The sequence below is a fragment of the Arachis hypogaea genome, chromosome 1, assembly GCF_003086295.3.
Source record: "Arachis hypogaea cultivar Tifrunner chromosome 1, arahy.Tifrunner.gnm2.J5K5, whole genome shotgun sequence".
NCBI lineage: Eukaryota > Viridiplantae > Streptophyta > Magnoliopsida > Fabales > Fabaceae > Arachis > Arachis hypogaea.
Genome location: NC_092036.1, coordinates 9,912,278 through 9,924,825, shown reverse-complemented (window position 1 = coordinate 9,924,825; position 12,548 = coordinate 9,912,278). Strand labels below are relative to the sequence as shown.

The following is a 12,548-nucleotide window of genomic DNA, read 5'->3' as shown; positions in this document are numbered from 1 at the left end:
AAATTCATCCCTTTTTAACATAAATAATACTATGCCGTTTGAACTATAATTTGTTGACAATAATGCTCTTCAAATAAAATCATACCAAAAGTATTATAAAACCTAACAACCAAGACATACCTAATAAACTTCAAATAAAATCAACAAACAAAAGACATGACAAATTGTTATATAATAGAACTCTTTAGTGATTTACTCCAACTTGTTCCACCATTCATAGTTGTTGTTATGCTCCTATTTATTTAAGCCATAGTCTGTATTCAACACGCAAGTTTTGAAAAACATGTCTTAATATTCTGATTTTATTTTTCAAAGAGTTCAGCTCATACATGACCTTATAACGTTTATGCATGATCCAATTCCTTCAGAAATCACAGTATCCTATAACAGTTTCTGCTTGAGTAAATTCCAAATCAATTTAATTTATTTACATAACTAATTTATGAACAATAGAAGAGAGAACTCCCCACAATTTAGAGTTACAAACAAATATCCGTAACAAACTCAATCTCTTCTCTGTTTTTATGCGTGAATCTACATCCCCTCTCCCTCCGGTTTCTGTTAAAACCATTTTCACTCTCTCGCTCCAAACCATTTCAACCTTTTTCTCTTTTCCCTTCTTTCTCACAAAGAAACAGACACTTACTTTCTTCACCATTCACGGTGGCTAAGCGCAACAAGAAGAGCATCAAAAGACAGAGAGAAAAAAACCGCCAAAATGCTTGCTTATGCTGCGAAATGCTCCGGACAACGATGCCGCGCCTATTTACCAAAAACCCTACTTCTAAGCATGCATAATGGAGTTTGATTTGTGGTTATTTTGCTGTAATATATAATCAAGGGATGACTTGCTACATAAATTCCATCCTACAATGGTATGACTCATACTGTGCCATTTGTTCATGCAATTCGTTCTTACAATCACAGCCCATGTAATTATATCTTGGACGAGATGTTTTAGTGTATTATTCGATTTGTGTGAAAGTATATATAGATGCTAAAAGAATTAAAGTAATAAAAGTATACAATCTTACCATTAATACATAGATATGCTATATAAATATAGAATAAAACTCTATATCCAAGCAAAATCCCTATCTAAGTCTATCCAAGTTGTTATAACAACTTTTCAAATCACGCGCTTCTTCTACGTTTCTTTCTCCTTTTCCTTCTCCTCCTCCTCGCATTTCTTCTCCTTCTTACAAATTCGTGCAGGTTCTTCTCCCTCTTTCTCCTCCTCCTCCTCTTTCTTCTTCTTCTTCCGCACGCAAAATTTTCTTCTTTCCTTCTTTTTCTCATCTTCTTTCTTCTCCTCTTATCAATTCAATTCAGAACACTTGCCTCTATTCAATTCAATTCAATTCATAATTAACTGAATATGTTATTAAGATGAAATAATTGTATAGTACTAAATGAACGGAACATTATCTATTATATAAAATCAAATTCAAAACAGCCTTTTGCATAATAAACCGAACACGTTATTAAGGTAAAACAATTGTATAATATTAAATGAACAAAACATTATCCATTATATAAAATCAAATTCAAAACGCATGTGTCTGCAATTTAGAGATTGTCAATTTAATTTAGAACACCTGCATCTATTCAATTCAATTCATAATGAACTTATTAAGGTGAAACAATTATATAGTACTAAATGAACGGAACATTATCCATTATATAAAATCAAATTCAGAATAGTTTTCTACATAATGAACCGAACACGTTATTAAGGTGAAACAATTGTATAGTACTAAATGAACAGAATATTATCCATTATATAAAATCAAATTCAAAACACCTGTGTCTACAATTTAGAAATTATCAATTCAATTCAATTCAGAATACCTGCGTCTATTCAATTCAATTCAATTCAATTTAGCAATTGTATTCCATTCAAATCGATTAAAAAATAATCTATTAGCAAAATGTTGGTGTTGCTGGTAATGACAATAACAAAAGAGGAGGAGAAAAAGAAGAAGAATCTGCGTACGCGAAGGAGAAGGGGGAGGGGGAGGACCGGAGGAGGTATGCATGAATTTGAAAGAAAAAGAAGAGGACGTATGCGTGTATTTGAAAGAAGAAGAAGCACGGGGAGGAGAAGAAGAAAAAGTGCGTGTAATGACGCTCTTTTAGTGAGAGTGGTTTTTGTTGGTGTTTGACCTATTTGGATAAACTTGGATGAAAAAATACTCGGATGTGTAGTAACACCAAAAAATATAAATGATACTAATTGATCTAATATTGATTTTAATTTATTCTCTAACATCTCCCCTCAAACTCAAGTGGGAGCTAAGGATACCATCTTGAGTTTGGATACCAAAGTCTGAAAACAAGTCGGATGATGAGCCTTCGTGAAGATATCAGTAGTCTGATTCAGTGTTCCAACAACGATTAGACGAATAGCATCAACAAGGATGTGTTTCCGAACAAAGTGACAATCAATCTCAATATGTTTGGTGTGTTCATGAAACACATCATTATGAGCAATCTGAATAGCACTGCGATTGTCACAAAAAATATTAGTTGAGGATGACTACGGTGTATCCAAGTCTTCGAGAAGCCAACTAATCGAGACAACCTCAGCAGTGGTGTCAGCGAGAGCACGGTATTCAACTTTCGTGCTTGATCGAGCATTGAGCATTTGCTTCTTAGCTCGCCAGAAAATGAGAGAGTCACCAAGAAACAAACAATAACCAGTAGTAGAATGACGATCGGTGAGATTACTAGCCCAATCAGCATCTGAGTACGCTTGAAGGGATAAAGATGAATGGGCAAAAAAATAAAGATCATGAAATATGGTGTCTTGGATGTAGCGAAGAACTGCCGCACAGTGAGTAGTACGAGGAGCTGATAAGAACTGGCTAAAAACATAAACCAGATAGGCAATGTCTGGTCAGATGACAGTTAAGTAGACTAGTCCTCTAACTAACTGTCGATAAAGAGTAGGATTATCCTAAATAGTGTCATCCATAGGAATAAAACGAACATTAGGCTCAAAAGGAACATATTCAGTGCGACTATCTGTAATACCAGCTCGAACAAGAAGATCGGAAGCATATTTAACTTGAGAGAGATAGATACCATCATATATGGATATGACCTCGAGACCAAGAAAATAACTGAGAGAACCAAGATATTTCATCTCAAAAATACGGTAAAGGGAGGCTTTAAGATCAGAGATACCATCAACATCATCTCCAGTAATGATCATGTCATCAACATACAAAAGTAGAAGAACAACTCTACGTTCACTTTTATGAATAAAGAGAGCATTCTCATGAGGGCTGCAAGTGAAACCGAGATTGCATATAGTGGTGCTGAACTTGTCAAACCATTCACGAGGAACTTGCTTAAGACCGTAAAGTGTCTTGCGAAGGAGACAGACTTTGCTAGAGGGACAAGGATAACCCGGAGGGGGTTTCATATAGACCTTCTTTTTTAAATTCCATTAAGAAATGCATTCTTCACGTCCATCTAACCGAGAGACCATTTTTGATCGCAACAATGGCAAGAAGAGCTCGAACAGATGTGAGACGAGCAACAGGAACAAACGTCTATTCATAGTTAATACCATACTATTGCATACAACTTTGAGCAACCAATCGTGCCTTATAACGGTCAATAGAACCATCAGAGCAAGTCTTGATCTTGTATACCCATCTACTTTTCACAACTTTTTTATTAGAAGGGGGATTAACCAAATTCCAAGTGTGTGCTTTTTCAAGTGCCTATATTTCTTCTTGCATTGTTTGTTGTCAATTTGAATTTATGGAGGCTTCTTTGAATGACTTAGGTTCATGTTGATGAAGAATAATAGAAAAATAATGATAATCAAGAAGATGAGAAGGTGGATTTCTTACCCTAGAAGAACAAGTGGAAGGAAGAGGCATGATGGTAGGAGCAGGATCGTCGTCTGGTCACCATCAAGAGATGGAGAAGGCGGAAGAACAAGAGGCTGTAGAGGGTGACTCGAGATAGAACCTATAGAATCATCACTAGGAAAAAAGATCAACATTGAAATTAGTAAAAAAAGGTGACGAAGTAGGAGGAATGGACTCAAAGGAGGAGAATCGAGAAAACATGTGATGCTCCCAAAAGACAACATGATGAGATATACAAATACGTTTTGAGAGAGGATTCCAATAACTATACAAGAAGATGCAATTTTTCTAAGAAGTTGTGGGTAAGACATTGATGCCATAAGTGAAGGGTAGATGGAGAAGAAGCAGCACAGAGATTTGGCATAGGAGAAATATGAAGATTCTCGAGTTCAAACAACCTTTTGACCTTACGTCCAGTCCCGATAATTTGTCTCGTCCGACAGTCCTGTACACGACAACCAAAAAGAAAAAAAGTGACATCAAAACCGAGATCAACAAGTTGACCAACACAAATAAGATTGAAGTTCAATTTGAGAATATAATAAGTATCAGGGGAGATTGAGAGTTAACTGGGAGATAGAACCCCTGTGTGTTGCGTGCAAGAGAGAACTATTAGCAATATTGACAAAAGGTGCATTTGTGGTGGTAGACAAAGCCGAGAAAAAATGACGCAAAGGAGACATGTGATTAAAGCAATCGGAGTCAAAATACCATTTAGAATTACCTGGTGGAGTCGAAAAAACAACAAGAGTATTACCAGAAAGGGAGAGAAGATGCTTAAGAATAGATGCAATATCAGAGAGAGAAACTGGGATGAGAATGATACTCGAAGTGACCAAGACGTGGTAGGCGAGTAGGACAAGCAGTAATAAAATGTTCTTTGACCTTTCTGTTGACATTTGTGACATTCAACAGAAGGAGAGTCTGAGAAGAGTTTCCTAGAACAGTTACAGTTTCGACAGAATTTATCCTTTCTGTTTTTGGCAGCAAAAACATCTGACTTTTCCATAATAGTAGGCACAAAGATCAAAGAGAGGAGAGAAAAACTGCAAATTCGGGATCGAAAATGAGAAAACAAACGACAAAATCGAAAAAAGCTCACCAAAAACACGGACAAAAAGTATACAAAAACGACGAGACGAAGAGAATGATGGCGGCGGTGACGAACTAAGGCATCGGAAAGGGATCAAAAAACACGGACAAAAATAATGCCGGAGGGAACAAACCAAAGGAGCTATGAACTAATATTCATAGAGAAAAAAACTATCTATACTCTTGATACCATGTTAGAAATACGAGAGCAATCTAAAGAAAGGGTTTTAGTGTATTATTTAGTCAATGTGAAAAAATATAATGTATAAAGAGTATATATAAATACTAAAAGAATTAGAGTAATAAAAATATACAATTCTATAATTAATATACAGATATATTATATAAATATAAATAATATTAATTGATTTAGTATTGATTCTAATTTATTCTCTAACAATGGCATTGTCCATGTAGTAGCAAAATCAATCTTTATTATTAGATTTTGAAGTCTTGAATAATGTGGGATTTTAGGAAGTAATTATCATTCAGAGAGTAGTTACTGTGCTATTTGTGTGCACTGTGCGAAAACATCGATCCTTCGTTATATACACCCAGATCTCCTTTTAAACCTTCAAGGTTTGTTCACAAGTTGAGCAGTATTCTTTTTATTTTTTTTTCAATTTTTATTTATTCTTTTCGATTGAATTGTAATGATTGTAAAACTAGGATACTGTGTTTTATAATCCACTGTGTTGTTGATTAGTTAAATTAGCCTTTGGGATGTTTGTGAATCAATGACTATCCTTTTTACAGCTTTTTCACCTAATTTTGAAAAAGGCAAGCAGGTGATGCTCATGAATTCATGCATGCTACCTTTGATAAGATTAAAAAGTGTTTACTAGATGAGGATGCTAATCTTGTCCGACAGAGTCTTTGGAGGAAAAATTGTTAGTAAGGTATGTCAGAATTGCACTTTGGTATGATCACTTAGAACTGTAATTTTCTCTTTAAAATCTATCATCATACAATAGCATTTGGATGTTATGTTTACAAACACCCCAAATTGCATTTTTATCTTTATACTCTATGATCATACAATACTTTGGTGTAATTGTTTTCGACCCTTTTATGGCTGTGAATAAATCTTAATACATTATTTTAATTTGGTGATTGTTATGCTTGTCTTCAGCTGCGATGTTGTAAGTGTCGTTATGTTTCTAATACATACGACCCGCTAACTGACCTGAGTTTAGAGATAAAAGATGTGAAAACAGTTGAGCGTGCACTTGATTCATTAACCAGGGTGGAAATGATTGATGATCAAAAAGTTAAATGTGGAGAACAGGTTTTTAAAGAGAAGCAATTTTTGTTGAATGAAACACCTCATATTACAGTATTCCATTTGAAGAGGATTAAGAAGGACCAAACAAGCAACACGGCCAGAAAGATTGATAAGTATGTCTATTACAAATTTGACTTGAATCTACAGTCTTATACCTCCTCCCAGAATTAGGAAAATGTAAGCTTAATAATTGCGATTTCTTACATTATATACTCTTTTCTAGCTGACTCTATTTATTTTTATGTGAATGTTATCATGTTCTTGCTGATTTTGTACCTTTTTTATGTGACAGGTAATATTTAAATATGATCTATATATGCAATTGTTGTTCATTCTGGTTTATGTGACAGGGCATTACTATTGCTATGTATGCACTGATGAAAATAATTGGCATAGGTTGGATGATCCACAGGTATAGTTGATATCATTTCGTTAATTATTATTTCAAATTCTTCTTCCTAGAGATTCATCTCAATCATTCATGATTTGCAACATAATTTAATCTAATCTTAGATATTGTTGTTGATTATTTTACACCTTGAATTTTTCACCATGTGATTCAGTAAAAATAATATATCTACAAGCATGAATGAATTAACTGTGATAATTGATCATATATTCTTTTTGGGGAAGTTTATTATATAAACAATTGTTGACTTTGGAGTTATGGTTCCCTTAGTTCATATGATCTACCACTGAGTCTGAGTCATGATTTTTTTTTTCATCCAAAAGTGAGGTGTAATGATATAGAATCCAAATTAAAGTGAAAATGAATAATAAGGGTAGTTTGGATTTATTGATTTGTGTAGATTTGTTTTATCTATGAAAAATGATATTTATATATTTTTTTGTGTAATTTTTTTAGTATAAAAAGTAATTTTTTTTATCTTTCATATTTTATCAATCACTTTTAATTATATCAAGATAAAATAAAAAATATATATATACAAATGTAGCAGGTATATAACTATATATTTATATAAGGAAAACTGTGGTGTTTCAAACTTTAAAAAATTGAGTTCTTTCAATATGTAGTCCATATATTATTGTATGCAATTAAAATGCGTGAATAATTTTAAAAGTAAAGCAATATTTAGAAAAAGATCTAATATAGTTATTATTTCATTAGCCTGTCCAAACGAACACTTCCTTTTTACGTTCAACCAATGTGACCATATATTGTGCATGTGAACAATTCCCATTACATGTGAATCTTATCAAATCATCTTAACTTGATTACTCGTTCTTTTTATGGATTACTTTTCACTTTCTAATTTTTTTTAGTGAAAATCCAAATCATCATTGCTTTAATTTGCTTAGTTAAGTGCTATATATATAATGTTTTGATGAGAGTCGAAAGGAAATGGAATAATGCATTAAGCATTTTAGAATAATAAATTGATATATAATGTCCTTCACACCGTCCATTTTGAATTCATGCATGTAATACGTAAATTAAAATTTAGGAAGTGTAATATTATATTAAAGCATCCTCTACCCGTACCTTATTCTTGTTAATACTATGGTTAGAGGAGCTTAATTATATCCACCGTGGCCACCACCTTCTCCGCCACCGGCACCACCACCATATCCTCCTCCATGTGCCCCACCACCGCCATAGCCACCACCAGAACCACCGCCTCCACCACCTCCACTGGCACCTCCACCACCATATCCTCCACCGGCTCCTCCACCAGTACCATATCCACCCCCATGTGCTCCACCAGCACCGCCGCCACCACCTCCACCACTTCCTCCTCCGCCTCCATATCCTCCACCAGATGCTCCACCATATCCACCACCAGCTCCACCTCCCTTGCCTCCTCCATAGCCTCCAGCACCACCTCCTCCTCCTCCACCACTACCACCTCCGGCACCACCGCCATAACCACCCCCATTTGCTCCACCTTCACCATAGCCTTCCCCACCTCCTTTACCTGCCCCTCCTCCATATCCACCACTACTACCCCCTGCACCACCTCCTCCACCACTACCTCCACCACCGCCTCCAGCATAACCTCCACCATTTTCTCCACGACCACCATACCCTTCTCCACCACCCTTACCATGGCCAGCTCCTCCTCCATATCCACCCCCGGCAACACCACCACCTGCACCACCACCTCCTCCTTCTCCACCACCACCAGCATAACCTCCTCCACTTGCTCCACCGTAGCCTTCCCCACCTCCCTTACCAGCTCCTCCACCATATCCACCTCCTTCAGCACCACCACCTCCTCCACTTCCTCCTCCTCCACCATGTCCACCAGCACCAGCACCACCATATCCTCCACCTGCACCTTCTCCTCCACCAGCTCCTCCTCCATAACCACCTACACTACCATATCCTCCACCAATATCACCATGGATAGAACCACCAATGTAGTGGTCTGAACCATAGTTTAGGAGTGTTCTAGCGGCAGAACATATTCCCAAACCTAACAACACAAAGAAAACAATGCTTAGAACCTTAGACTTCGCCATTGGATCACTTGTTGATGAAACCCTACATTGAGAAGTTGAGTATATATAGGAAAAGATTTTGGGTATGCATGACTGGCCTAAGCACATGCATAGAGTTACAAAACAAGCTAATTTATTAGCTCATATCCTTTATTATTTTAAATTTAACAATATTAAATAGAACTTTAGAAAGAAAAATATGAAGGGCAGAATTTATTATTTTTTATTATTATTTAATTATTAATTTAATATTTTTAATTCTGATCATATTTTAATATTCCTCTTATAAAGTTAAAATTATTATTGCTCATTTCTGACACATTTATGAAGTCATATCGGCTAAACTTCTAAATCTAATAAATATTTTATTAAGAGAAATATTCTGATAAAAATGTTTAGAATATTTTTTTTAAATATTTGTTATTAATTAAAATTTAATACATATAATTGATTAAATTATATTATTTTTGTTAAAATTAAATTATACAAATTGATTTGGTCAAAAAATCGATAAATTAAACTTTGAATCGATTTAAATTAGTATTTTTTTATAACAAATAACTACAATAATTTTATTATAAAAAATGACTAAAATATTTTTATTATATATTTTTTTAATTTTAAAAATTTTAAATTCTAATCTTATAATAAAACATAAAAAAGTTAGAATTTAAAGTTTTTTAAAATATATATATATATTAGTTATTTTTTATAATAAAAATATTATAATTACTTTTTTATAAAAAATATTAATTTAGACTGATTCAAAATATAATTTATTAATTTTTAGTCAAATTAATTTATCTTAACCTAATTATAATAAAAATAATATAATTTAATTAATTATATATATTAAATTTTAATTACTTAAAATATTTTAAAAAAACATTTTAAACATCTTTATCTACCTAACTCCCTTTTATTAATTGTTACGCTCAGATCCCATGAGTCCTCAATAACTCGGTCTATGAAATAAATTCCTAAATTCAAACATATCCACTAAATACAGAATTTAGTCACTATCTCCAAGTATAATCATTCAACTTTATACATTACTTATTCTTTATTTTTCTAATTCTTTAACTGGAACATTATAATATCTTTATGGGTGTCACCCCACATTTTTTAAATCCAGTTTCGTCATCCCATCGGACTGACGAAAACCCAATCCATCGTCAACTAAGCAAGCTACATTCTGAATCTTCGAATACAGTCTTGTACATTAATATTACACTATATTTTTCAAATAATTACTAATATTGTATATGAATGACGCAAAATTAATTAAAAAAAATATTTATTAATATATACAAACATTTCTCTTTGCCGCCTAACTTTATATTATCTCAAATACTAAGTGTGTATTTGGTTTAGTTTTTATAAAATAGAATTAAATTTAATTTGATTATACTAGAATTGATTTTGATTAAAATTGAGTTTGTTTCAATGTAATTTATATTTGGATACTTTAATTCAAAAGTAATTATAATTGATAAAATATTATTTGAATAACAATAACCAAAATCACTTTTAAATGTAAAATTATCAAAAAAATAAACATTAGATTAAATTTTTAATATTATTATTTTAACAATTTTTATATTACAGAATTTTAAATTATAATATATTATTATATAAATATTATCTTAAATATTATATGTATATTATAATAAATTACATATAATATTAAATATATATACACATAATTGATAATGTCTAATAATTATAAACTATAATAATAAATGATAAAAAATAAACTATAATAATAAAAGGTAAATAAATTTATAAAATTAAACAAAAATAACAATAAGATAGATGCATAAAATAAAATAAAGATAAAAAAATGAAAAAAATAGTTGAGAAATAAAATAAAGATTATCTTACATGTAAAAAAGATAAAAAAAGTGAAGAAAAATAACGAAAAAATAAAATAAAGATGAATGTTTACGTATAAAAAAAGAAAATAAAAGAAGATAATTGAAAAAATAAATTTTGTAATTAATTTTTAATATTAAAAATTAAAATTAAAAAATATAAAATAATGTTATTTCAAAATAAAGGTACGTTTAAAGATAAAAATTATATTAAAAAATCATTCAAATAAATTTGATCCAAAATTCAAGAGTTTTGAACATAGCCTCTGAACGCTACACTAACATTGGTTACACAATTTTTCAGCTTCCAACTAATAATTAAGATGTCTATCTAGAAGAAATTAAAATTCCAATGATATTGTCCCCACAACTTGGCGAATTAGTTCAATACAAGTACATACTCACTTTGCAACGTGAGACCCACTATTGTGTGCTTTTGCTGTAACCCATTACATTTTGTTGACTTTGCTAACCAAAATTTATCAGCTTGTGTTTTTTTATAAGAGAAATATTATTTATTCTTTAAATTTTTAATTTTTAGTCTGTCTTTTAATTTAAATAATATTATTTAATTAATTTAAATATTTACTTTTATAAGTAGTTATTTATTTTTTATAATTTTTTTATTTTTTTTTTAAAATTGAATGATAAACAATTTTTGAGAGATACCTAATTGTATTGAATAAATATAAAGATAATTTCTCATAATATATATGATATGATAATAAAGCACTTACTTCACTTCAATGAAAGAAAAATTAAATTAAAAATAGATAAAAGCACTTATTTTCAATTTTGGATATAGATTATTCCCCACTCATAAAAATATATTGTGTTCACATTTAACACCGATATAATATGTAAATTGCACCTAAAATCACATAGCATATTATAAAAGCAACTTCTTGTGTTCATGAATGTATTTAACTCAAAATCATGCTTTATTGATTAGTATCAATTATGATTGAGGATTTATTTTTTTATATTGTTATTCTCATACTTTCGTTAATGTAATTAATAATCAAATGAAGAAACCTAACTGTCTATAGTTGATAGATCAAGATATAAGTTAACAAATTATATTGCTCTATAAATTAAAGAGAAATTATATTTGCATTGTTTTTTTAGGGGTGTTGATAGATCAGATTCGATTCGCATATCCACCGTGCTTATTCGAATTCGATTCGAAAATTGCGAATATAAATATGATCTATAAGGTTATTAGAAATCCGATCCACACACTAATATATCGGATATGCAGATTTGTATATCCGCAAAATTAAATAAATAATTTTTTTATATTTTATTTCAACTAATAATATTATATATGTAATATTATTTTATTTTTATTATTTAAGAGGAGTATATTTAATATTATTTTAAGAGAAAACATATTTAAAATATTAGAAAAAATAAATTTTATTGATTTTTTTAATAAAAATAATCTTTTAAAAATATTTTTATATTTTTATAAACTCTAGTTTTTTGCCATAATTCTTTTGTACATATTCGTTTTATAGTATAGAAGATCATTTTTTTTATCATATATACTAAATGAAAGATAAAATAGTAAAATTGTGCTAATTTAATTTTCACACGTCTTTATCTTTTATTCTTTTATTTCAACCATATTTACAGTATATTCTATCACATATATATGAACTACATCCTCCTTCATTATCTTCAGAAATAATGGCCAAGTCTTCTATAGTTCTATGTTAAAGGAATATGAATAATCCCTAAAATAGAGAATTATAGTCTATTTGGATAGAATTAGTCAATCTTTTAATAATAAAATTTAAATATTATATTATTTGTCTAATCAAAACAAAAAAGACTAATTTCTTAATAATCAAATCCAACATGCATAGTTTTTTTTTTTTTTCACAACTACTTTTTTAAAATTAAGATATATTTTTAAAATTTTTAAACTCTAAAAATGCTTAC

The 12,548-nt window shown here is 30.8% G+C and overlaps 2 protein-coding genes across 3 annotated transcripts; both read right to left on the bottom strand.

Moving 5' to 3' along the window:
- Positions 1-808: 808 nt before the first annotated feature.
- On the bottom strand, positions 809-8,823 carry LOC112795679 (uncharacterized). 2 transcript variants are annotated; one of them, XR_011882101.1, is made up of 3 exons: positions 7,769-8,823; positions 4,286-4,332; positions 809-1,343 (listed from the first exon to the last, which is right to left on the bottom strand). XR_011882101.1 is itself a non-coding variant. In XM_025837766.3 (2 exons), the coding sequence occupies exon 1, from the start codon at positions 8,746-8,748 to the stop codon at positions 7,801-7,803; it is 948 nt and encodes a 315-aa protein (XP_025693551.1). In that variant the 5' UTR covers positions 8,749-8,823; the 3' UTR covers positions 809-1,343; positions 7,769-7,800. The 2 variants fall into 2 exon arrangements, 1 of the variants encoding a protein (XP_025693551.1); XM_025837766.3 differs by lacking the exon at positions 4,286-4,332.
- Positions 2,540-3,430, bottom strand: LOC112801743 (uncharacterized mitochondrial protein AtMg00810-like). The gene is made up of 3 exons (XM_025844680.1): positions 3,231-3,430; positions 2,993-3,125; positions 2,540-2,863 (listed from the first exon to the last, which is right to left on the bottom strand). The coding sequence occupies exons 1-3, from the start codon at positions 3,428-3,430 to the stop codon at positions 2,540-2,542; spliced, it is 657 nt and encodes a 218-aa protein (XP_025700465.1).
- Positions 8,824-12,548: the final 3,725 nt, after the last annotated feature.

Bases quoted from the DNA above. Each gene is read 5' to 3' on its own strand.
- LOC112801743 (XM_025844680.1), bottom strand. From the start codon at position 3,430: ATGAAACCCCCTCCGGGTTATCCTTGTCCCTCTAGCAAAGTCTGTCTC. The intron at 3,126-3,230 runs GTATGTTGATGA...TGGTTCTCTCAG, and splicing joins AGAGTTGTTCTTCTACTTTT to TTATTTTCTTGGTCTCGAGG. The intron at 2,864-2,992 runs GTTCGTTTTATT...GTTTTTAGCCAG, and splicing joins ATGTTCCTTTTGAGCCTAAT to TTCTTATCAGCTCCTCGTAC.
- LOC112795679 (XM_025837766.3), bottom strand. From the start codon at position 8,748: ATGGCGAAGTCTAAGGTTCTAAGCATTGTTTTCTTTGTGTTGTTAGGT.